At 38.7% G+C, this 25,408-nt stretch overlaps 1 protein-coding gene across 1 annotated transcript; it reads left to right on the top strand.

The window, feature by feature from the left end:
• The first annotated feature begins 158 nt into the window (after positions 1–158).
• psmc1b (proteasome 26S subunit, ATPase 1b) lies at positions 159–24,267 on the top strand. The gene is made up of 11 exons (XM_062034819.1): positions 159–245; positions 715–768; positions 4,708–4,804; positions 11,161–11,285; positions 11,386–11,571; positions 11,650–11,778; positions 12,533–12,629; positions 18,269–18,458; positions 18,521–18,672; positions 18,753–18,907; positions 23,987–24,267. The coding sequence occupies exons 1-11, from the start codon at positions 243–245 to the stop codon at positions 24,119–24,121; spliced, it is 1,323 nt and encodes a 440-aa protein (XP_061890803.1). The 5' UTR covers positions 159–242; the 3' UTR covers positions 24,122–24,267.
• Positions 24,268–25,408: the final 1,141 nt, after the last annotated feature.

The following is a 25,408-nucleotide window of genomic DNA, read 5'->3' as shown; positions in this document are numbered from 1 at the left end:
CCTCGGATAAGCGGAAGAAGATGGATGGATGGATGGATGGATATATGGAACAAATTATTTGTGCAAATAAAACCAGCGCACACGTATGTTACTTCTTATTATCGCTCCGAAGTAAACAAATAGTGTGCAACTCTGAACACAAGGGGGCGGCAACGTGCCGACACGTTCCACAACGGCCAACTTTTTTAATACCATGACGTCACAAAACGCGCCGTGACGTCACCACAAAGCGCCAAGAAACAATGGTAAGTGAGCAAGCAATTTTCTCTTCGTCCATACAATTTGGTCTATTTAAACATTTTATCGCGTTTTTACCAGGTATAATTCAGCGTGTGTGGTCATGGTTTTGTTTTGCGGGAGCGAAAAAGACCATTCGGTTGTTTACGTAAAAATGCTTCATTAACAGACAAGTTAGCCTTTAGCCCAGCGTTAGCTTTGCTGTCATTTACGTTGTCACGGATTCCACTTGTACAACATTAATTATCTACATTAAGTAAATAAAGAACACGTTTTAGTTGAAGTTGTAGATTATACATTTTAAAAGTGTTTACATTGGCCAACGGGGTGTTTTTTTGGGCCGTGTGAGCTATTTTAAAGTAGCTAGCTTCGTCATTCAAACTGATGTGAAGCGCGTACGTTCTTCTTTGTATGTTTAATAAGGATAATAAATGTGTGACTGTCAGTTTCACTAACATGTGTGTGACTATTTTTAAGGGTCAAAGCCAAAGTGGGGGCCACGGTCCAGGTGGAGGAAAGAAGGATGACAAGGTGAGATTGTCTTACTTAGCATGGTCAGGCTAATGCTAGCTTGTTTGGTTTGTCATTCCCAATGTTTTTATGTCATAGAATGACGTCATACCTAATTATACTAAATACTATGTTTTTTGCATAGCCTATTCCAATTATTAGTAGTCAATGAGGGCGATAACCGATATTTGGGGCCGACATTCATTTGCAGTCAAATGTATTTAAACATGAATATTATACGCCAGTAAACAGCTGGACAAGGCTTTAAGTTGTGTTTTTAACATTGTTTTTGAGGAAACCAGGTGAGATTGTTTTACTTAGCATGGTCAGGCTAATGCTGGCTTGTTTTTTATTTTTTTTATTTTATAAACCTTTATTTATAATACGCAACATTTACATACTATCAAGAAATAATAATAATCAAAATTAGTACAGACATTTTTCAAAAACAGTGCCAGGGGGTTGTAAGCTCATTAAAGCAACTAAAATAGAATGCAAAATATATACATGGAACAAAGTGTAAAGCCATAGGCTCACACACGTTCTTTAAATAATCCAAATTTGGAACACAGCATCATAGTTTTCACAGCTTTTTGGTTGTTAGAGGTAGAAAGAGCTTTAGTTCTTTTTAATTCTTTTTCAAAGGCACAAAAAAACAGGTTGGATATTGAGAAACTTACATTTATGAATATCCAACTTAGCCAATAGTATAATGAGGTTGCAAAGGTAAAATTCCTTTTCAATTTTTTGTCATACTGTGTAAATCCAAATAGGACATCTTTAAAACAAAGCACAAAATTGTCATGAATATTGTCCAGGATGAAATGACAAATGCCCTGCCATAATGATCGAGTGCTTTCACAAGTCCAAAACAGGTGGTAAACAGTCTCTGGATGCATGTTACATAAGGTGCAGGTAACTTAATGCTAGCTTATTTGTTTTGTCAGTTTCAATGTTTTTATGTCATGGAATGACATCATACTTAAATATACTAAATACTATGTTTTTTGCATAGCCTATACCAATTATTACCGGTAGTTGTCAATGAGGCCGATAACCGATATTTGGGGCCGACGGTCATTTGCAGTAAAATGTATTTAAACATGAATATTATACGCCAGTAAATATCTGGACAAGGCTTTAGGTTGTTTTTTTAACATTGTTTTTGAGAAAACCAGGTGAGATTGTCTTACTTAGCATGGTCAGGCTAATGCTAGCTTGTTTGTCATTTTCAATGTTTTTATGTCATAGAATGACATCATACTTAAATAGACTAAATACTATGTTTTTAACATAGCCTATACCAATTAGTAGTAGTCAATGAGGCCGCTAACCGATATTTGGGGCCGATATTCATTTGCAATAAAATGTATTCAAACATGCCCCCGCAACCCCGAAAGGGATAAGCGGTAGAAAATGGATGGGTGGGTGGATGAATATTATACGCCAGTAAACAGCTGGACAAGGCTTTAAGTTGTTGGGGGTTTTTTTTACATAATTTTTGAGGAAACCAGTAGCGACATAATGTTTTATGCTGTGCTAATGTTAATTTAGCAACAAAAAACATCAAACACATTTGTTATCAACATTTGCATTTCAAAATATGGGAAATCTCTTGGGAAAATTGGTAGACAATATGTCATTATTCTATATCACAATAACTCATCTACTTTTTTTTACAATTGTATACCAGTCTACGGATTTAATACATTTTAAGATTTCCTTGTGAGGAAGCCTGAAATACCGCGGACATTATAATAAAAACAACTCTGTGCTCCTTTACGTAGATTATCGTATCAATTTTTTCTTCCTGGATGTTACAGAAAGTATGAGAATGTGTGAGCTGTTGCCTGCTCTTTACTTGTATGATAATATCCTATTTGTTAAGATATTTAAACAAAATCTGGATTTTTTGGCAGAGATAGCTCTTCTGTTGTCTTTGTGTCCATCCAGCTCTGTTGCGTTATTTGATTGAATCACGGAACATGAAACTTGCTGCACTTCTTTAATAAGCCCATGCTCCGAGTGTTGCGGACGTAAGCTTGTCAAGCGATTCCATCGATGCAGTAGCAAAAACAAATAAAACGGAAAACGAGGAAAGAAGGAAAGAAGGATAAACCGGGATTTCCCGGCAAATATTGAAATTTTGAGAGGTAAGTAGAGACTATAGGAGAAGGAAAAGGGAGCGTGGGCATGCCAAGAGAAGAATTCTCACAAGAACTCAAATTCTCTGTCAGATATCAAAACATATTTGAGGAGAATTATTAACAATGAGAGTATATTTTATTTTTTTTATGAATTAAAAAATTAAAATTGGGCTCCAGCAAAAATAACTTCTTCTCTCATGCATGGCAAGAGGGCTTGTGTATAAGCAGTGGTTATTACTATCTACTTCACTTGTTATTAAGATCTTTAGATACTAAATGCTAGTATCATATGTGTATATTTTGCATTTGCTAATGTAGTTCTGTTGTAGGTTGTTTTTTTTGTTTTTTTTTAAGTCCGATACACGTCAAAATGTCAAATATCATCTCGGCAGATATTTAATACATACATAGAATAGCTGGGTTGCATATGACGTCATATCCGCTTTTTTTCTTGGCGGCTTAATTGACACGATGGTCAAGCAGTTTGAATGTAGCTTTAAAACAAGTGAGAGTGAGTGTAGAGGTTTGATCAGAAAATGCCGTACTGCTGTTCTGTTCTTGGGTGTTCCAGTCGTTCAGAGAGCTAGAAAAGAGATTTCATAGAGTCCTGAATAAAGTGGTTCTTTAAAGGTAATAAAGTCGGGGGGAAAGTGTGTCAAAGAAAATGGCTCTTAAAAATATCACTGTCATCATCTTGTGGAATACAATCGAACAGGCTTGTGTCTGCAGAGATCACTTTGTAAAATGTTTGAGAAACTTTCTGTGATGCAATTCAGTTTATCGTCTACTATATTAGTAGTGTTTTAAAGCAGAACTATAAATGTAAAGAAAGGACAAGAGATTGCATCAGTTTGTGTTATTTTGTTGTTGCTATGCTTAAATATAACTAGAGGACCTGCTTGTGCAAATAAACTAACGTCATGTTAATTTCTAGAAATAAATATTGTGATTTTTGGTCCAATCCACCGTATTTTCATTCTCCATTTTAATATGAGAAACTAAAAGCTGAGTTGTTGTTGTGCACGAAAGCAAAGTGCTTTATTGGACATGGATGACCACATGAAAGCGTCTTTGGTGATATTTGATAGCATCAAGAAAATATCCTTAATAGTATTAATAAACTAGATGAAAACATCTCTGGTAGGCTGAACAGCATATACGGAATCTTGATATTGCTGAACAACAGGGACATCTATAGCTAAATAATGAGACAAAATATGAACTTCACATCATTAAAAACAACTGCAGAAAATGAATTGTAGATGAGACTAATACTCGTAGCAGGAAATCAACTGCAAACCAACTTATCCATTTTCTCTTTCGCGTCCCGATCACAGCAGCACATCACTCATTATGTCAATCAAATACGTTACTTAGCGATGCACAAATAAATCCAACTTTGTCTTTCACGGATTGTTTAATTTGTGGACCTCTCAGATGTAAAGACATGATGTACCTCCAATCTTCTCTAAATCCTTGTGAGTGTCAAATGAAGTGTGGTCGAGGTAAACAGTAACGTCTTGGTGATTATGAATGGTTTACATATTTTAAAAAAAATGTAAAAATCCACTCCATCTCTTTTTTAATTCGTTTTTCATGATCGCTTTTATATTTGCCTCTAAACCTTTCAAAATCCGCCCAAATCTGCACTGATGCAGGTAAAAAAAATTGCCTGATGGGCCTCTCGGTCACGTGATTGCAACCCAGCTATACAAATAATCTGTCGGCACCAGTTAGGTTGCTTAAATATCAATTTTTGTTTGCACAGCATCCATCGTGATCCGATTGCTGATAGTGCACTTTATTTTTCTAGGATAAGAAAAAGAAATACGAACCCCCCATTCCCACCAGAGTTGGCAAGAAGAAGAAGAAGACAAAAGGACCAGATGCTGCCAGTAAACTACCCTTGGGTAAGAACACGAAACTTACAATCTGTTGTCAAATTTCGTCAATCACTTTGGTAGTGATCTTTATGATAAATTCATATACAGCTCTGTCAATACATTAGATTATACTTAAAAAGTTGTATGCATTTCAGTAGTTCAGTAAAAACACTACACTGCACGCAGAGTAAAATGTCAAGAACGTAATGATTTTGGTGATCTTAGCTTTGAACTAATTTTTAAAAAACTAAAAAAAAAATGTTCTTAACGACTATTCAACGCTGTTGTATGCAATTGAGCTGCAAATACTTCCTGGGGATTTAATTGGTCTCTTCAAAAGCTCACAGACTGGAGCAGTCATCAGAGCTTTTGCAGAGTTTCCTGTAACATTTGTGGTGGCAAAAGGCAGATTTTGTCACATTTTGAAGCAGGTCAATGTGAAAAATACATGCCAAGTTTTCAATGTAGTGAGTCCCCAGGACCCACAGGTACCTGGAGTACCTGGGAAATATAATGGGTCCCCAATCTGAAAAAAAACATTATTTTTTTGATATTCTTTTTTTTTCACAATTTCAACCTCCTTTGATGATGGTATGATATGGTTATAGTTAACGTAAATATAATTTTTTGTTGTGATTGTTTCTAAAGTAATTGTTCCCATGCTTGCGTTAGAAAATCGGTACAATTATTCTGTGGCTTAAAATTATCTTTAGATATTTTTAGGCATGTGCTAAGTAACCTAAATATGACAACTTCACTCATAAATGCTTATGCTCATTATGTATAATAAGCTTTTGGACAGTAAAAGTCCTGATAAAACAATTTAATTTTAAGTAAACAAAGGACTATATTCAATCATTCATTGTCATTATTATGAATGATAATGGAATTACATTAGAGTAGTGTTTCTTAACCATAGGGCGCGAGCGCCCCCTCGATGGTCAACAAACAATATCTGTTTCTCAGCTGTGTGCTGCAGTGGTTCTCCGTTGTAATACACTTGTCCACCACTTTTTTTTTTTGAATGACAGAGGTCTGGAGCTAGACTCATACAAAAGTTTCTTAAGCGCCAAAAATATGACTAAAGTGATAAAACTGCCTTTTCATTTGCACTTTCATTTTTCTGACAGTTTTGTTCAGAAACATATTTACTATTAATTGTGTTTGTTTATTTCAACACAACATAATTGTGTGTAAAAAAAAAAATTCGTCAGTTATTTATGAGTTCCTTTTTATGCAGTTTATTTAATTACTTATTTTTCTAATCAGCTTGCCCTAAGTTTAAGGTTTATATCTTAGATTAATAATCACCTTTGTGATTAACACATGGTTTCATATCATTTGACAAGGTCGTAAACTCTAAATAAGTTAGATATTAGATATTAAAATATTTAAAAAAAAGTTAAGAACCCCTGCATTAGAGCTGCAATCGACTTTGGCACAGGCAGTGTAAAAAGTGGAATAATAAGCTGCATTTGTCAGTAAGTAGCAATACAAACAGTTATCTAAGTTCCTCAAAGAACACATATAGACATACAACATACGGTATTTAAACAGCTGGCGGACTTAAAGTTATAGTTTTTCACTCAACTTTGTCTCTCTGTTGTTAGCTAGCAAGCTAGATAACAAGCTAACTGTAGATAATTATTGATATTGTTATGACCTATCTAAAATAAGGAGCAGGAGAAAAATATATTGAATGTAAAAAAAAATTATTAAAAAATAACCTTCCTCTGATTATAATGCCTTTTGCGATCAAGGCAGAAAGAAAAGGAAATGTCAACACAAGCATGGTATCTAAACAAAATTGTAAAATCACATTATCAATAAGCTCTTAAAATAAAGGTGCAAAAAATAAGGACTATGTAAGAAATGCTTCATAAAGTGCAAAGTGTGAAAATGTAAACATAGAGAAACCTGAGAAGAACTATTTTCTGCAGGTTTAGTGCCAGGAAGTTACAGCTGTGCTTAGTGATGGGTCCGGCAACACCGATGCATCGGCGCATGCGTCGAGCTCATAGCGGGATACCCTGTGTCGGTGCGGGTATTGCTTTTAGAAAGTCACGTGACCGCTCATGAGCTGTTCTGGTCACGTGACCGCTCATGAACTGTATCGCACTGACACCTGCGCACTAGTGATGGGTCCGGCAACACCGATGCATCGGCGCATGCGTCGAGCTCATAGAGCAATACCCTGTGTCGGTGCGCGTATCGCTTTTAGAAAGTCACATGACCGAACACAAGCTGTTTTGGTCACGTGACCGCTCATGGGCTGTTCGGGTCACGTGACCGCTCATGAACTGTATCGCACTGACGCCTGCGCGCCAAACTGTGTTTATTAGGAAGCGGCGCAATGCGTGTTGTTGACGAACACCGTTAGGGCCGCTTGTTGTCACTGTCACTCAAAGTTGCATTTCAAAATTACACAGAATAAATGTGTTTATTTTGTTTAGAATTCAGATGGGTTTGATTTGGTGCGCGGCATATATTGGCTGTGCGGCGCACGGTGTGCGCGGAGGACGCTTGAGAATTGCGCAGGCGCGCACCTTAGAGGGAACGTTGCTCACAGGGCACAGAGGAGGCGTCAGTGCGATACACTTCGCGTATCGGTCACGTGACCAAAGCAGCTCATGATCGGTCACGTGACTTTCTAAAAGCGGTACGCGCACCGACACAGGGTTTCGCTCTATGAGCTCGACGCATGCGCCTATGCATCTGTGTTGCAGGACCCATCACTACTGTTACTAGAGAAGGTACAGGAATGACGGCGTGGCGAAGTTGGTAGCGTGGCCGTGCCAGCAATCGGTTACTGGGGTTCAATCCCCACCTTCTAACATCCTAGTCATGATACATGTTCACATTATTTGACTGTATCTAAAAAGATAAAAATATATTTTTATTTAAATGAAGATATGAAATAATCCTAAATGGAATACAATGACTTGGTTTATATTATTGTATATACTAGGTCATAAAATCAGTGTCAGTTGAGTCGGTCCATAGGTTGCCTGTAGGGATTTTTAATGTCCAGCAGATGTCAGTATTTAGTGACACAGTATCGACACAGTATCAATACAGTTTTGCAATGTGTCGAAACGCTTCATGAGGCCTCATCAACCCATCACTAGCTGTGCTCTAAAGGGTGAGCGCGTCTAAGGTGGTGGGGTATTAGCGGTCTTGGTGGGAACAAGTGCCTTGCATCATTAACAGACCACATTAATCTGACTACGATCCCTTTTGAAGAAAAAAACAACTGACTTTTCCTCTTTTATCCACAATTTCTTCATTGTGATTTCCTCTTCTCACTCCATGCCAAGAATCAACTGCCAGACAACCAAACTTGATAGTTGATACTGTTACTTATTTGGATGTTAGCGTGTCACGCCCACTGATCAGTGATCACTTCCTGCGTTGCTCGGTTACCAGAGAGCGAGGGCCTTTATTCATGCAACTTCTACTGACGAAGAAGAAAAATTAGAAATTAGCCAACATTTTATCGAACACATTTATTATTTCTTTCAATTTCATGATGTGAATATTAGCGACACTATTATTGACAAATTTGATTCATGATTTTTTGCAACATCATGGATGAATGGTTGCATCTCTACTAGTTACTGTGATTGGAAACACAATGTGTCATTTTTCACGGGAACATTGGATGTGTTCCTGGGACGCATGGGGAGTGAGTTTACTGCGGTGTTGCTAGGACGCTTACCTAGCAACATGTTTTGTGTCACACGGGTGTCACTTGTGAAATTTGAGCCTCGCAGATGTTTGCTTGGAGTCCACACAGACTCCTAGACGTCATTCCGCATACGTTCTACCAGACTATGTTTGGGCCTTGATTGGGAATTGAATAATCGTATTGACAGTCACTACGTTTGCAACACTGATCTCTCCTCTTCTATTCTGTGGAAGTCCAGGAGCTTCATAAATGTATCCTGCGTCCGCCCTTTTTCACGGGAAAGTTGAGATGTATCAAGAGTGAACTGAACGTGGAAAATGTGTGCTGTCTCACGCCAACTTCATGTACGCACATTTCTACAGGCTTTGGATATTTTGGCGACACACAGGTGGTCGCTTTGTCAACTATTTATTTTCAACAATGTCAGAAGGACACAAAATTCCCCTTTTCACCAATGCATTTAATGATTCTTATTAATATTTGTGAGGATGTCTGTTAAAGTATCTAGGCCAGGCCTGAGCAATTATTTTGACTCGGGGGGCCAAATTTAGAGAAAAAAAATTGTCTGGGGGCCGGTATATTTATTTTTAGCAACACTAATACAAACCCTCACAATAATGTCTTAATGAATGCTAAAAACGTTACAAAACGGAATGGAATTTTACATTTTCTACTTAATGAGACACCCAGAATGTACATGAAAATAAAGAATGGGGGATTTACAATATTAACTATGAAGGATAAAACACTGAATATTGACAACATATGAACGTCACACCCCCTCTCCATCCATATATTTTACAATCAAGCGAAACGCAACAAAAATGCAACAAACAGTGAAATACGAAGGTGAAGGGTAAACAAAACCCCACCTACAATCGGATATTTGTGATATATCACTAAGCTTTAGAACTTTGTTGTAAAAATCTCCTTCCACGTCTGTCCCTGACACCCACATTTCAGGCTGTGGAAACACTCCCCACCCACACTGAGCTGCTGTGACTTACATTACCATAGTAACTAATTAGATGACCATAGTAACTAGTATATCATGCAGATTCCAAACATTGAAAGACTTAGTATAGTTGAAGACTTACGGTCATTAGAAAAAATCACTGCACATCATAACAAACTTATTTCATTCATTCATAATGGCAGCTACACTTTACATCTTAAACATCTAAATAAATTATTTGGGAATGTCAGGCGGGCCAGATTGAAAAGCTTAAGGGGCCGCATGTGGCCCCGGGGCCTTAATTTGCCCAGGTCTGATCTAGGCGATCATTTTACCACCTATTGCTGTCGCGATGTGTTCCTGTGATCCAGCACAGCGTGGCCAGTCAGGCAGACAGCTGGAGGAATGGCCCTACTGTGTGTCACATACGGCTGCACCGCAATAAGCTCTCCTGTGTTGTAATAATACATTGAGTTTTCAAACAACAGTCAAGTCCTTCTGGCATGTTTAAATTTAATAAGATTGCAAACCAATATTCCATAATTATGGGTCTTCTGCCCATTCACATGCTGCACTGTGAGCATACTTATGCGGTCGTTAGCATGCTAAAGTTATTTTGCTAACTTTTTAGCTAATTTTGTATGTTTAAACCTAAAACTCATACATTTTGATACTTGGGGACATCTTGGAAGTATGCTAACGTCTTTTTATATTAGCATGATATCCTTTTATGCTGGCTTTTTGGCTAATTTTGTATGTTTAAACTTCAAAATCATACATTTTGATACTTTGCGACATCTTGGAAGTATGCTAACATCTTTTATATCAGCATGCTAAAGTTTTATGCTAGTTTTTTTGCAAATGTTGTATGTTTAAATTTAAAAATCATAAATTGTAAGACTTTTCACCATCTTGGAAGTTTAACGTCTCTCGTTTTATAACTTTCTAGCAAATTTTCTATGTTTAGACCTAAAATCATCGTTTGTGATACTCTGTGCTGTCGAGCAAGTATGACAACCGTTAACGTGTGTTAGCAGGTTAATTGTTTGTATGAACACATTTTGTTGTAGGTTACACAAATTATATCATTGGGGGTAATCAGAGTCATCACCTCTTCTAAACTTTTACGTATCTATGCGACTATTTTTTCCAAACGGTGTGCAGCACTACTTTATATCTTTAATCCTGTCGTCTGTTTTAGCTAGGCACATCCATCTTCTTTATTCACCTTCTTCCGACCACTTTGTTTTTTTATTCCAGCCTGTGTGCACTTATAACAGGAGCACTATCTGTGTTGGCCCTGCGATGAGGTGGCGACTTGTCCAAGGTGTACCCCGCCTTACGCCGGAATGCAGCTGAGATAGGCTCCAGCGACCCCGAAAGGGAAAAGCGGTAGAAAATGGATGCCTGGATGGACACAGCATTGACAAGCTCACAGTTTTAACCCTCTTTCGTTCGCATGAAACACAGGAAATAAGCGCCTCCTACTGACTCCTCCTGAATTCTGATTAGGCAGAGTGTGGAATCTCAGGCAAATTGATAATTGAAATACGATTTGCGCATTCATAAGGAGTCAATTCCACTTTGATTAGAATTTAAAAAAGAAATGTCATCTGAATTTTTTCTTGCGTACACTGTTTTCCGGATTTGAAAGTACGCTAACGCAACTCTTAATAGATGAGGCCCGCGGTGTGATGTGTTTATGAGTAAGGGCTAAACAAATGTTTTCTATCATTTCAGTCACCCCTCACACTCAATGCCGCCTGAAGCTACTGAAGCAGGAGCGCATCAAGGACTACCTCCTGATGGAGGAGGAGTTTATCCGAAACCAGGAGCAGATGAAACCCCTGGAAGAAAAGCAGGAGGTGAGACTTGACATTGTACTGATTCTGCCTAAACTACCAGAAGGCTGCAGGGAGAGGAAGTCATGTGATGTGCACCTCCATGAAATGGTTTCATTGACAGGAGGAGAGGTCTAAAGTGGATGACTTGCGAGGCACACCCATGTCTGTGGGGACGCTGGAAGAGATCATTGATGACAACCACGCTATTGTGTCCACCTCGGTGGGGTCAGAGCATTATGTCAGCATCTTGTCCTTCGTGGATAAAGACCTGTTGGAGCCGGGCTGCTCAGTCCTGCTCAACCATAAGGTACTCTGCCTCAATGGGGTTTATTGTGCTGTACCCAAGACATGAACTGAACCACCAAATGCCTCCTTTTATCATCAGGTGCATGCCGTTATCGGCGTGTTGATGGACGACACGGACCCCTTGGTGACTGTGATGAAAGTGGAAAAGGCCCCGCAGGAAACCTATGCTGACATTGGGGGTCTGGACAATCAGATCCAGGAGATAAAGGCACATGTTTATTTTGCAAGTAGCAACCATGCTAAGACACAAGCAAAAAGTCTGGGTTGGGTCCATCAAAGTGTCAAAGCCAGAAATGTGCATTCAACTATTGTGCTATTACAGGGGTGTCCAAACTACGGCCGGCGGGCCAATTGCGGACCACCAGCGACTTCAATATAGCCCGCCAGATGGCACGAGTCCAAAAAGCAATCTGACCGGGCGTCTACATATTACATTTAAATACCTGGTTGTTTGATAAGCACTTATTTATCGCCACCTTGTGGACGATGTGAGTGACTCAAGCCAGTGCCCATGGAGTGTACTTTGTTTTGACTACATGCACAGCATTTACTTATATGACCCAATCCAAACAACATTCCCTAGTCATGGCGCAGGAAAACAAATTTCAACTTGTACAAATGGTAAACAAACATGTCACACATAACACAACTCACTGAAGTTTGTGGATGTTATTTTAAAAAAAACAGCCAACCACCATTAAAAATGTCAATTACACCCATCCATTGCAAGGCATGATGGGGGGGGGAAACTCTCTCCACACTTATCCATTTTTGGCGCATTTTAGCTTTAGCACGAAGGTAAACATACTAGGAGTTTAAATTTCAAATGCTCTTAATATTAAATTCTTAAATAAATATATTTATATCCATCCCAACGCGGCCCCCCAGTCAAAAAGTTTGGACACCCCTGCTATATTGCATAAATGATAGTAATTCACTAATGGCGACCTGATCTGCTTTAGGAGTCTGTGGAGCTTCCTCTCACACATCCAGAGTATTATGAAGAGATGGGCATAAAGCCCCCCAAAGGTGTCATCCTGTACGGACAACCTGGCACAGGTGAGCATTCATGTGTTTAGGGCAGTCACGAGGAGTGTGACTCTTTGGGCACCTAGCGATTTGATCTGGTTTCTGGGGTGAGGATTTGTTTGATTTAATATCGATTTTCGATCCAAACCGATTCTTACAATGTATTATTTAGTATAATAATTATAATGAAACTTTTTCAAAACAGGTTACAGGTTAGAAAACCTTCTGGTTGCATGGAGATGGCCGAAAAAATAATTTTTTTAAATGTATTCTTTGTAATGGGGGAGAAAAAAATATATATATATATATATATTTGTGTGTGTATATATATATATATATACATATATATATATATATATATATATATATATATATATATATATATATATATATATATATATATATAATCAATCAATGTTTATTTATATAGCCCTAAATCACAAGTGTCTCAAAGGGCTGTACAAGCCACAACGACATCCTCGGTACAGAGCCCACATACGGGCAAGGAAAAACTCACCCCAGTGGGACGTCGGTGAATGACTATGAGAAACCTTGGAGAGGACCGCATATGTGGGTAACCCCCCCCCTCTAGGGGAGACCGAAAGCAACGGATGTCGAGTGGGTCTGACATAACATTGTGAAAGTCCAGTCCACAGTGGATCCAACACATCAGCGGGAGTCCAGTCCACAGCGGGGCCAACAGGAAACCATCCCGAGCGGAGACGGGTCAGCAGCGCAGAGATGTCCCCAACCGATGCACAGGCTAGTGGTCCACCCGGGGTCCCGGCTCTGGACAGCCAGCACTTCATCCATGGCCACCGGACCTATGCAACTCCCCCTCGCAAGGGACAGGGGAGAAGAGGAGAGAAGAAAAGAAACGGCAGATCAACTGGTCTAAAAAAGGGGGGGTCTATTTAAAGGCTAGATTATACAAATGAGTTTTAAGATGGGACTTAAATGCTTCTACTGAGGTAGCATCTCTAACTGTTACCGGGAGGGCATTCCAGAGTACTGGAGCCCGAATAGAAAACGCTCTATAGCCCGCAGACTTTTTTTTGGCTCTGGGAATCACTAATAAGCCGGAGTTCTTTGAACGCAGATTTCTTGTCGGGACATATGGTACAATACAATCGGCGAGATAGGCTGGAGCTAAACCGTGTAATATTTTATACGTAAGTAGTAAAACCTTAAAGTCGCATCTTAAGTGCACAGGAAGCCAGTGCAACTGAGCCAGTATAGGCGTAATATGATCAAACTTTCTTGTTTTTGTCAAAAGCCTTGCAGCCGCATTTTGTACCAACTGTAATCTTTTAATGCTAGACATAGGGAGGCCCGAAAATAATACGTTACAGTAATCGAGACGAGACGTAACGAACGCATGAATAATGATCTCAGCGTCGCTAGTGGACAAGATGGAACGAATTTTAGCGATATTACGGAGATGAAAGAAGGCCGTTTTAGTAACACTCTTAATGTGTGACTCAAACGAGAGAGTTGGGTCGAAGATAATACCCAGATTCTTTACCGAGTCTCCTTGTTTAATTGTTTGGTTGTCAAATGTTAAGGTGGTATTATTAAATAGATGTTGGTGTCTAGCAGGACCGATAATCAGCATTTCCGTTTTCTTAGCGTTGAGTTGCAAAAAGTTAGCGGACATCCATTGTTTAATTTCATTAAGACACGCCTCCAGCTGACTACAGTCCGGCGTGTTGGTCAGCTTTAGGGGCATGTAGAGTTGAGTGTCATCAGCATAACAGTGAAAGCTAACACCGTACTTGCGTATGATGTCACCCAGCGGCAGCATGTAAATACTAAAGAGTGCAGGGCCAAGAACCGAACCCTGGGGAACTCCGCACGTTACCTTGACATAGTCCGAGGTCACATTGTTATGGGAGACGCACTGCATCCTGTCAGTAAGATAAGAGTTAAACCAAGACAAGGCTAAGTCTGACATACCAATACGTGTTTTGATACGCTCTAATAAAATATTATGATCGACGGTATCGAAAGCGGCGCTAAGATCAAGAAGCAGCAACATAGATGACGCATCAGAATCCATCGTTAGCAATAGATCATTAGTCATTTTTGCGAGGGCTGTCTCCGTAGAGTGATTTGCCCTGAAACCGGATTGAAAAGGTTCACAGAGATTGTTAGTCACTAAGTGTTCATTTAGCTGCTGTGCAACAGTTTTTTCGAGAATTTTGGAAATAAACGGAAGGTGGGAGACCGGTCGGTAGTTTACCATGAGGTCAGGATCGAGGTTAGGTCTTTTGAGCAGAGGATGAATAACCGCTTTTTTGAATGCTAGGGGAACAGTGCCGGAGGAAAGTGATAAGTTTATAATATTTAACACTGATGGACCTAATAATACAAACAGTTCCTTGATAAGTTTCCCAGGAAGTGGGTCAAGTAAACATGTTGTTTGTTTTATCCCACTTACACGCTGTAATAATTCCTCTAATGTTATTTCATCAAAAATAGAGAGACTATTTTGGAGGGCAGTGTCCGTCGTATATACAGTCGTATTTGTGTTAATAGAGCCCAGTTGTAGCTGGGATGCGTTGTCTTTAATCTCCTTTCTAATGAGTTCAATTTTCTTATTAAAGAAATTCATAAAATCATCTGCCGAGTGGGTGGAGCTACTGGGAGGAGTCCCTTGTTGGGTTAGCGATGCTACTGTACTAAACAGAAATTTAGGATCGTTTTTGTTGAGGCGGATGAGATTTGAGTAGTATTTAGTTTTAGCTAAGGTAAGCATGCGTTTATAAGTTATTAAACTATCACTCCATGCTTGATGGAAAACCTCAAGTTTAGTCGCGCGCCATTTGCGTTCCAGTTTTCTACATGATAATTTCTGAGCTCTAATTTCTTCTGTAAACCATGGGGTGCGCCTTTTAGGGGCCCTTTTTTGCTTTAGCGGTGCTATACTATCAATAATTTCGCGCAAGGCATCGTCAAAGTTGTTAGTGAGTTTATCAATAGAGCCGACATAATTTGGGAATGGTGCTATTACCGAAGGCAGTAGGTCAGCAAGAGTCATCGTTGTGGCAGCATTAATGTTGCGGCCGCTATAGCAGTTATTATTATTATTAGCTTGTTGACAAAGAGTCAAAACTTCAAATTTTATAAGGTAATGATCGGACATTACTTTAGTATATGGAAGTATCATAACTTTGGAGGTGGTGACACCCCTGACAAGCACTAGATCTATTGTATTACCGTTGCGATGCGTGGGTTCATGTATTATTTGTGTAAGACCACAGCTATCAATTATGGTTTGGAGCGCCACGCACTGAGGGTCCGATGGGGTATTCATATGGATATTAAAGTCCCCCATTATGATTATATTGTCGGCGTGCGTCACTAGATCAGCAACGAACTCTGAGAATTCACTGATAAAGTCCGAATAGGGCCCAGGGGGGCGGTAGATAACAGCCAGGTCGAGAGGTAGCGGTGTGACAGACCTCATAGTAAGCACCTCAAACGATTTATATTTATTATTTAGGTTAGGGGTAAGGTTGAAATTTTCATTGTATATTAGTGCGACACCCCCTCCCCTTTTAAGAGGGCGGGCAACATGCGCATTCGTATAGTTAGGAGGAGATGCCTCATTGAGCGCAAAAAATTCGTCCGGTTTGAGCCAGGTTTCGCTAAGACCAATGACGTTAAGATTGTTGTCTCTAATGACCTCATTAACCAATAACGCCTTGGGAGACAATGATCTTATGTTTAAAAAGCCCATATTATAGGTATTGGGCTGTTTTGACGAGTTTTTGTTAAGATTATCCGTAGTGGCAATATTAACAATGTTGCGTTTATTATGCGTAGTGCACTTTAAATAGTTTCGACCATATCTAGGAATTGATATGACGGGAATTTTCCGATTGTTTGTTTGGTGCTGCAATAGACTGGACATATCATAATTTGCCACCTCAGTAGAATGCATGTCCACCCCTGACACAGACACAACAGAAAAAACATTATGTGAATTGTGTATTATTCTAAGAGAATTGCTATGCGTACATGGATTATCCAGCCTGGCGCTGGCTAGTTCTAGCTTAACTGACTCCTCACCCGGACTAACAGACATTGTAGTTGCCTGTGACCGGGCTTGCTCTAGTGTAGTCAGTCAAGTGAGACTTAAATAGTAGTCTATGTTTCTAGACAGGATGATGGCGCCTTCCTGGTTAGGGTGAAGGCCGTCTCTCATCAGCAAGCCTGGTTTGCCCCAGAAAGAGGGCCAGTTATCAATAAACGTTAGTCCCTTCTGCCTACAGTAGCTAGCCAACCACTTGTTAAGCGAGACTAATCTGCTATATCTCTCATCATTGCCTCTCGCAGGCAGGGGGCCAGAGACAATTACTCGATGCCTGGACATCTTTCTGGCGAGATCACAAGTCCTGGCTATGTTTCTCTTTGTAATCTCTGACTGTCTCATTCTAGTGTCATTGGAGCCAACGTGTACAACTATATTCGCATAATTAGTGGTGCGATTAGCCTGTCGTACGTGTTTACTAGGCCTGTTGCGAGTTAGCTCCCTAAGATTAGCTTCAATGTCAGGTGCTCTGGCCCCGGGGATACACTTTATTGTGGCTGGTTTGCTAAGCTTTATGTTTCGGGTGATGGAGTCCCCTATAACTAAGGTGTGGTGCCCGGTAGACTGAGGACCGTGTGTGTGTTTGTGTGTGTTATGTTTTAGTTACATTTTTTTTTTTTTTTCATCAATTTAAAAAAAAATTATGAATCCGTTTACAATCGGGATGAATAAGAATCGCAATTTGTATGTGAAATTTTTTTTTTTTTCTTTTTCACGATGCCAGAATGTCATTCATTTCCACGATACTTATTCAATACTTATTCAAAAAAATCTATGTACAGTAGAACTTTTTTACAAAACCCTCTATTTGCTAACTTTTTGGTTTTAAGAACTTTTAAATCGCACCAAATTTGCCTCTGTTTGCAAATCATGTCTCTGTGTACAAACACTTCATTCTTTTTGTGTCCCGCTGGCAGCCATTTTGTGCTTGCCCTATTGAAGAGATTGAGGAAGCCGGCTTCGTACCACAGAAAGTTTTTAATTGTGACGAGAGCAGACTTTTCTGGAGAAAGATGCAATCGCCAAGGAGAAGACTCCCTCTTATTCAGTGGCGCCTTTTCTAAGAGCACTGTCCCTCGTCCTTTTTGTCTGCTCTTTTCTCTCCTCACGTCAGCTGCTTCTTAAAGGGATTTTATTTTTTAGAAAGTAATTGCAGCAATATGGTTGTTAAAGTAAAGGATGTTTGTGATTTCCGGTCGTTTGTGAGGGCACCAAAGGGACTTCTGTCTGTGTGTGGGCGTGTTAGCAGAGCTGCGTATACAGTTTAGCTTGTTGGTTTTTTTTGGCTTGTTATAGAAACAGTCTTCAAAGTGCACAAACCTTCACTAAAATATGAACTGTTGTCGAGGCTTGAGCCAATTATTCATATTTACGTTATTTCTTATGGAGACAATTGATTGACTATACAAACTTTTTGTTTTACGAGCCCTGTCCAAGAACCATTGGAGGTTCCACTGTACTTTTTAATTGTCTGACAATACTGAAAAAAGCAGCTATTGATTTGGTATCAAAGTATCGATACATGTGTTTATGCACTAAGCGAGTAAAATACATCCCGTTGTTTGTACCTCAGGTAAGACGCTGCTGGCCAAAGCCGTAGCCAATCAGACGTCTGCTACCTTCCTGCGTGTGGTGGGCTCCGAGCTCATCCAGAAGTACTTGGGGGACGGACCCAAGCTGGTGCGAGAGCTCTTCCGGGTGGCGGAGGAACACGCGCCCTCCATCGTCTTCATCGACGAGATCGACGCCATCGGGACAAAAAGGTACAAGACGCTTTGTTTGGGGGCGGAGCTTGTGACGGCTCACCAGTGCTGCCGTCATGCAGGTACGACTCCAACTCCGGTGGCGAACGTGAGATCCAGAGGACCATGTTGGAGCTCCTCAACCAGCTGGACGGCTTCGACTCTAGGGGTGACGTGAAAGTCATCATGGCCACCAATCGGATAGAAACTTTGGACCCCGCCCTCATCAGACCAGGTGAGCATCACTCACCCGTTCAAGAAATCCTACAGTAACCACAACAAGTAAAACCTTCTCTTTTTGGGGTCCTCCTTTAGGGAGAATTGATCGTAAAATTGAGTTCCCTTTGCCTGACGAGAAGACCAAAAGGAGAATCTTTCAGATTCATACAAGCCGCATGACAGTAGCTGATGATGTCACACTTGATGACCTCATTCTGGCCAAGGACGACCTATCAGGAGCAGACATTAAGGTAAGAAAAAAATAATGTCACTAGCGATTATCTTGTCTCACTAGAATGGCAATGAACAACTACAAAGTTCACACTATCTGTGTTGTAAATTGATTTAAGCTAAAAAGCTAGCATAGAGGTTAGCATGCTAGCATTAGCTAGATATAATGGGAAAAGTTCAAATTCTTGCAAGATGTAAACAAGTCCTAAAATCCATACATTTTAGGTTTAAATGATCAAAAATGACTAAAATGCTAGTTGGTGTACGTCTTAAGACGGCAGCATTTTGTAAAAGCCGTGATTTTTAGGTTTAAACAAATAAGATTAGCTAAAATGTTAGCACGCTAACGTTAGCATGACAACATGAAAAGTTAGCAAACTTCTAAGATGGCGGTGAAAATCGAAAGCCATGACTTTTAGGTTTATACGAACAAAAATGTGCAAAAATGCTACATTAAACAGAACAAGATGCACCTGACCTCACTTTTGCGCTTCATGGCAAAGACGGTGAATACTTATGAACAGGTGATTTCTTATGGTTCTTTTTTTATATATAAATCTGCAAACATTTATTTAAGAAAAAAAAACTTTCACATTGTCATGATGGGGTATTGTGTGTAGAATTTTGAGGGTAAAAATGTATTTATTTCATTATGGAATTTGTGTGTATTTAGTTTATTAAGGATCCCCATTAGTCCTGGGGTCTAGGCAAAACACATCACACAATCACAAAACAAAAGATTACAATGCAGTACATGATCAATAATAACATTTTGTAATACAAAAATAGCAACAACAAAAAAACAACTTGGAGTTTACATAATAATGTTCATACCAAAGATAAAAAAAGAGAAATATAAAAACAGATATATATTTTTGGCAGAAATAAAACAAAGAACCAATGGCCCACAATATACGCATAGTGTACCAAAGACAAACAATATTTTAAGTGACGAAAAAGTACCATAATCAATAAAATATGACAAAGTACATACAAAATCAAGATAACATCAATATAGAAACGATAACCAGAAACAAGAATGAATTTAAGCAAAAAATAAGTCCAAAGAAGATAAATGAACCAGTCATGACATTAGGTACAATCCAGAATAAGGCTGCAACAAAACAAAATGTGGAAAGTGAAGCACTGTGAAGACTTTCTGGAAGATAAGTAACTCTTTAATTATATATTTTTTTTATTGTTTACCATCCCTCGCAGTACATTTGTACTTTAGTAAAAATAACCACTATTCTGCGCGCAGATACACAACTCCTCCAATGATGAGACATGTGTCCTTCTGTAGTGGAACGTGAACGTGTTTGGTCACAGGATAGGGCACAACTAGAAGAGAACATTACGAATATATCAAACAATAATGTGCACAGCTGTAGTCATAGCGAGCTACTTGTTAGCAAGCTTAAATGCTAACATGAATACAACACCCATTACAACAGTTATTCCCCAATCTAAACGTATACAAACTATGCAAGTGTACTTATTGAACTTACAGGCTGTGTTCTCCTGATAGAAAATCGATAGTCGGACGTCTCGTAAAACTGCAAATGAACCGCCTGTGACGTCCCTGTTAGAGGAATATTAAGAAGATTACACTTTAGGGTTGACCTTTATTATGCTAGAAGAGCTACACATTATGAGCTCACCCTGCTGAATTTCCCCCAGGGATCAATAAAGTACATTCTATTCTATTCCTTATCTATGCACCCACACACATATATAGATAGCACTTTATTGATTCCTATGTACCCACACACATATATAGATAGTACTTTATTGATTCCTATGTACCCACACACATATATAGATAGTACTTTATTGATTCCTTTGTACCCACACACATATATACTGTAGATAGTACTTTGATTCCTATGTACCCACACACATATATAGATAGTACTTTATTGATTCCTATGTACCCACACACGTATATAGATAGTACTTTATTGATTCCTATGTACCCACACACATATATACTGTAGATAGTACTTTATTGATTCCTATGTACCCACACACATATATAGATAGTACTTTATTGATTCCTATGTACCCACACACATATATAGATAGTACTTTATTGATTCCTTTGTACCCACACACATATATACTGTAGATAGTACTTTGATTCCTATGTACCCACACACATATATAGATAGTACTTTATTGATTCCTATGTACCCACACACGTATATAGATAGTACTTTATTGATTCCTATGTACCCACACATATATACTGTAGATAGTACTTTATTGATTCCTATGTACCCACACACATATATACTGTAGATAGTACTTTATTGATTCCTATGTACCCGTACTTTATTGATTCCTATGTACCCACACACATATATACTGTAGAGAGTACTTTGATTCCTATGTACCCATACACATATATAGATAGTACTTTATTGATTCCTATGTACCCACACACATACATAGATAGTACTTTATTGATTCCTATGTACCCATACACATATATACTGTAGATAGTACTTTATTGATTCCTATGTACCCACACACATATATAGATAGTACTTTATTGATTCCTATGTACCCACACACATATATAGATAGTACTTTATTGATTCCTTTGTACCCACACACATATATACTGTAGATAGTACTTTGATTCCTATGTACCCACACACATATATAGATAGTACTTTATTGATTCCTATGTACCCACACATGTATATAGATAGTACTTTATTGATTCCTATGTACCCACACACATATATACTGTAGATAGTACTTTATTGATTCCTATGTACCCACACACATATATACTGTAGATAGTACTTTATTGATTCCTATGTACCCACACACATATATAGATAGTACTTTATTGATTCCTTTGTACCCACACACATATATACTGTAGATAGTACTTTGATTCCTATGTACCCACACACGTATATAGATAGTACTTTATTGATTCCTATGTACCCACACACATATATACTGTAGATAGTACTTTATTGATTCCTATGTACCCACACACATATATACTGTAGATAGTACTTTATTGATTCCTATGTACCCGTACTTTATTGATTCCTATGTACCCACACACATATATACTGTAGATAGTACTTTATTGATTCCTATGTACCCATACACATATATAGATAGTACTTTATTGATTCCTATGTACCCACACACATACATAGATAGTACTTTATTGATTCCTATGTACCCATACACATATATAGATAGTACTTTATTGATTCCTTCAGGAGAGTTCCCTCAGGAAAATTAAAATATGATTTCCTCGAGTTTAACGGTGTCATGATGTACCAGCCAAGAGGAAGAGATACACGCACCAAGTTAACTTCGGGTTTCAATATCCGCAGCAAACTAGGTGGACAAAAACATGAGAGCTGGGTGACCATTTTTAAGATTGATGGGTTCTCTCTCTTTCTCCAACGCTGGTATCACAATTGTTTGTACTTACCGTATTTTTCGGACTATAAGTCGCAGTTTTTTTCATAGTTTGGCCGGGGGTGCGACTTATACTCAGGAGCGACTTATGTGGGAAATGATTGACACACTACCGTAAAATATCAAATAATATTATTTAGCTCATTCACGTAAGAGACTAGACGTATAAGATTTCATGGGATTTAGCGATTAGGAGTGACAGATTGTTTGGTAAACGTATAGCATGTTCTATATGTTATAGTTATTTGAATGACTCTTACCATAATATGTTACGTTAACATACCAGGCACGTTCTCAGTTGGTTATTTATGCGTCATATAACGTACACTTATTCAGCCTGTTGTTCACTATTCTTTATTTATTTTAAATTGTCTTTCAAATGTCTATTCTTGGTGTTGGGTTTTATCAAATAAATTTCCCCCAAAAAATGCGACTTATACTCCAGTGTGACTTATGTTTTTTTCCTTCTTTATTATGCATTTTCGGCCAGAGCGACTTATACTCCGAAAAATACGGTACTTCTGTTTTGTAGAATACATTGTTAAACTTCAATTTTAGTCACCTCATCATTTTTGACCCCCTTAGACCTAAAAGATCTGGGGGGACTCTCCCTTCCGTCACCCAAACTGGAAGTGACGCCCGTAACTCCCCATTTGGCTTATCGTTAGGAATGTTTTATGGTGAATAAAAAACCAAAGAAGGGAAGCATATTTAAATACTGAAGTAACAATTACATGGAGCCAGAAGAACAATAAAAGACGTTGTTGTATTTAGTCTCCGTAAAAGGTGAGCCGTATTATTTTAAGTAATGCTATGTATGAACTTTTGACACTTCACTAGAACCAATAGAAAACACTTTACCTCATTTCCTGTGGAACAATAACTTCATTTACCCTATTTTCTGGACTAAAGAGCGCACCGGTATATAAGCCGCAGCCACCAAATTAAAAAAAAACAACAGTTTTTTCCATATATTAACTGCAACGGACTATATGCCGCAGAATATATACGTTGTGAAATGAGTTATTTACACAGTAATACTAACAAACACTTGTAAACGTTAGCATATTGTTAGCATATTAGCTATTGCTTATGCACGTTCAAACATGCATGAAAACACTCCTACACACATCACACATGGGACGGTTTAGTAAGTAAGAATAGTTTTAGTTATATTGTGCAACAGACGTTTCTTGGATTGATGACATACGAGTAGAACCGCTATGGATAGCTAGAGGATGGAACAGCACTTCTATTTCCGGTTGAAAGCACTAAATGGAAGGACACCGCAGAACATGTGAACTTGTTTTTATGGTCGTCAGCGAAGAAAAATACATAAAATAGCTGCATCGTTTCATAAGCCGCAAGGTTCAAAGCGTTGAAAAAAACATAGCAGCTTACAGTCGGGAAAATATGGTATTTAAGCAAACCTACAAATCCTTCTTGTCAGTGTATTTAAACTGCAATAGATGACAAAAATGGTTCAATGGTAGCTTTTTTATTTTTACTTTTGGTTTAACTGTTCTCTGCTCTTCAGAGTCAGTGTGCTGCCCTCCAGTGGCCATGACCAGTACATTTCCTCTCTTTACCTCAACTCTTTCTCACAAAGCTGCCTGTGTTTCCTGTTCTGTCGCCCCCTGCAGGCCATCTGCACAGAAGCAGGCCTCATGGCTTTGCGAGAACGCCGCATGAAAGTCACCAACGAGGACTTCAAGAAGTCCAAGGAGAACGTCTTGTACAAGAAGCAGGAAGGCACACCCGAGGGTCTTTACCTCTAACCCCAATATGTCTTCTCATGATACATCAAAACCAAGAGCTGACTCCTCCCCCTAGAGTCCATTTCATATATTTTGTCACGTCCGCTTATCCTTTATCTTCAGATCTGTGTTGGAAATATGAATAAGAATGATTGAATATCTCTAAATGTGTCCTGTATTTCTCATTTCTACAGGATGACATGTTCAACACTTATTGCTAGAATCCTCCGCCCACATGACACCTCCATAGAAAAGTCTAAATATAAAGGTGTTAAAAATAAATGACATGGAGTTGTAAAAAGGACATATACTGCAGGGTTATGTCAATCACAGCAAAGTAAGTCAACTATTTCATCATTTATATGAATCTTATATGCATTTAAAGTCTCTATATTCTCCCCACACACTTCAAAACCTACGTAACACAATTACAGGGTTGCCACATTTCCGTAACACTTATTCTGTATTCAACATCTAATCACTTGCTAGCACGCTAACTTTTTTTAGCTCATGTTGCAGGTAAATTCACACAACAAAGTCACAACACCACAACACAACTAAGTGACAACACAACGCAATTAAACTACCGGTACAACACAACCATTTTAAGCCACAACACAAAAACAAAGCCACAACACAACCACATAAAAGCCATAAGACAACATAAAGCCGCAACACAATGTTATGCCACAACACAATGTTATGCCACAACACAAACAAAAAGCCACAACACTACATAATAATGTAAACAACACTAAATAATAATGTAAACAGAACAACTTTACACAACAGAATTAAAATATAAACAACTTTACACAACACAACACGGTTGAACTACAACGCAACCATTTTAAGCCACAACACAACTTTACGCGACAGCACAACCACATAGAGCCACAACACAAGATAAAATCGTAAACACAACATTAAACTACAACGCAGTCATTTTAAGCCACAGCAGCATAATGCCACAACACAACATAAACAACCCAAAGTTACACCACAACACAATAAAAAACCACAACACGACATAAAGCCATAACACACCAACAAAATCACAATACAAGAAAACATAAAGCCACAAAAATGCACAACAAAAAAACACAACATAAAGCCATAACACACCAACAATATAACAACAAAACCACAACACAAGAAGAAAACCACAAAATGACAACATAAAACCACAACACAACAACATAAAGCCACATTAAAGCAAAACACAACATATAATCACAATACAATGTTATGCCACAACACAAGACAAAATCGTAAACACAACATTAAACTACAACGCAGTCATTTTAA

Source organism: Entelurus aequoreus, linkage group LG23, assembly GCF_033978785.1.
Source record: "Entelurus aequoreus isolate RoL-2023_Sb linkage group LG23, RoL_Eaeq_v1.1, whole genome shotgun sequence".
Lineage (NCBI taxonomy): Eukaryota > Metazoa > Chordata > Actinopteri > Syngnathiformes > Syngnathidae > Entelurus > Entelurus aequoreus.
This window is presented reverse-complemented; position numbering and strand designations above follow the sequence as displayed.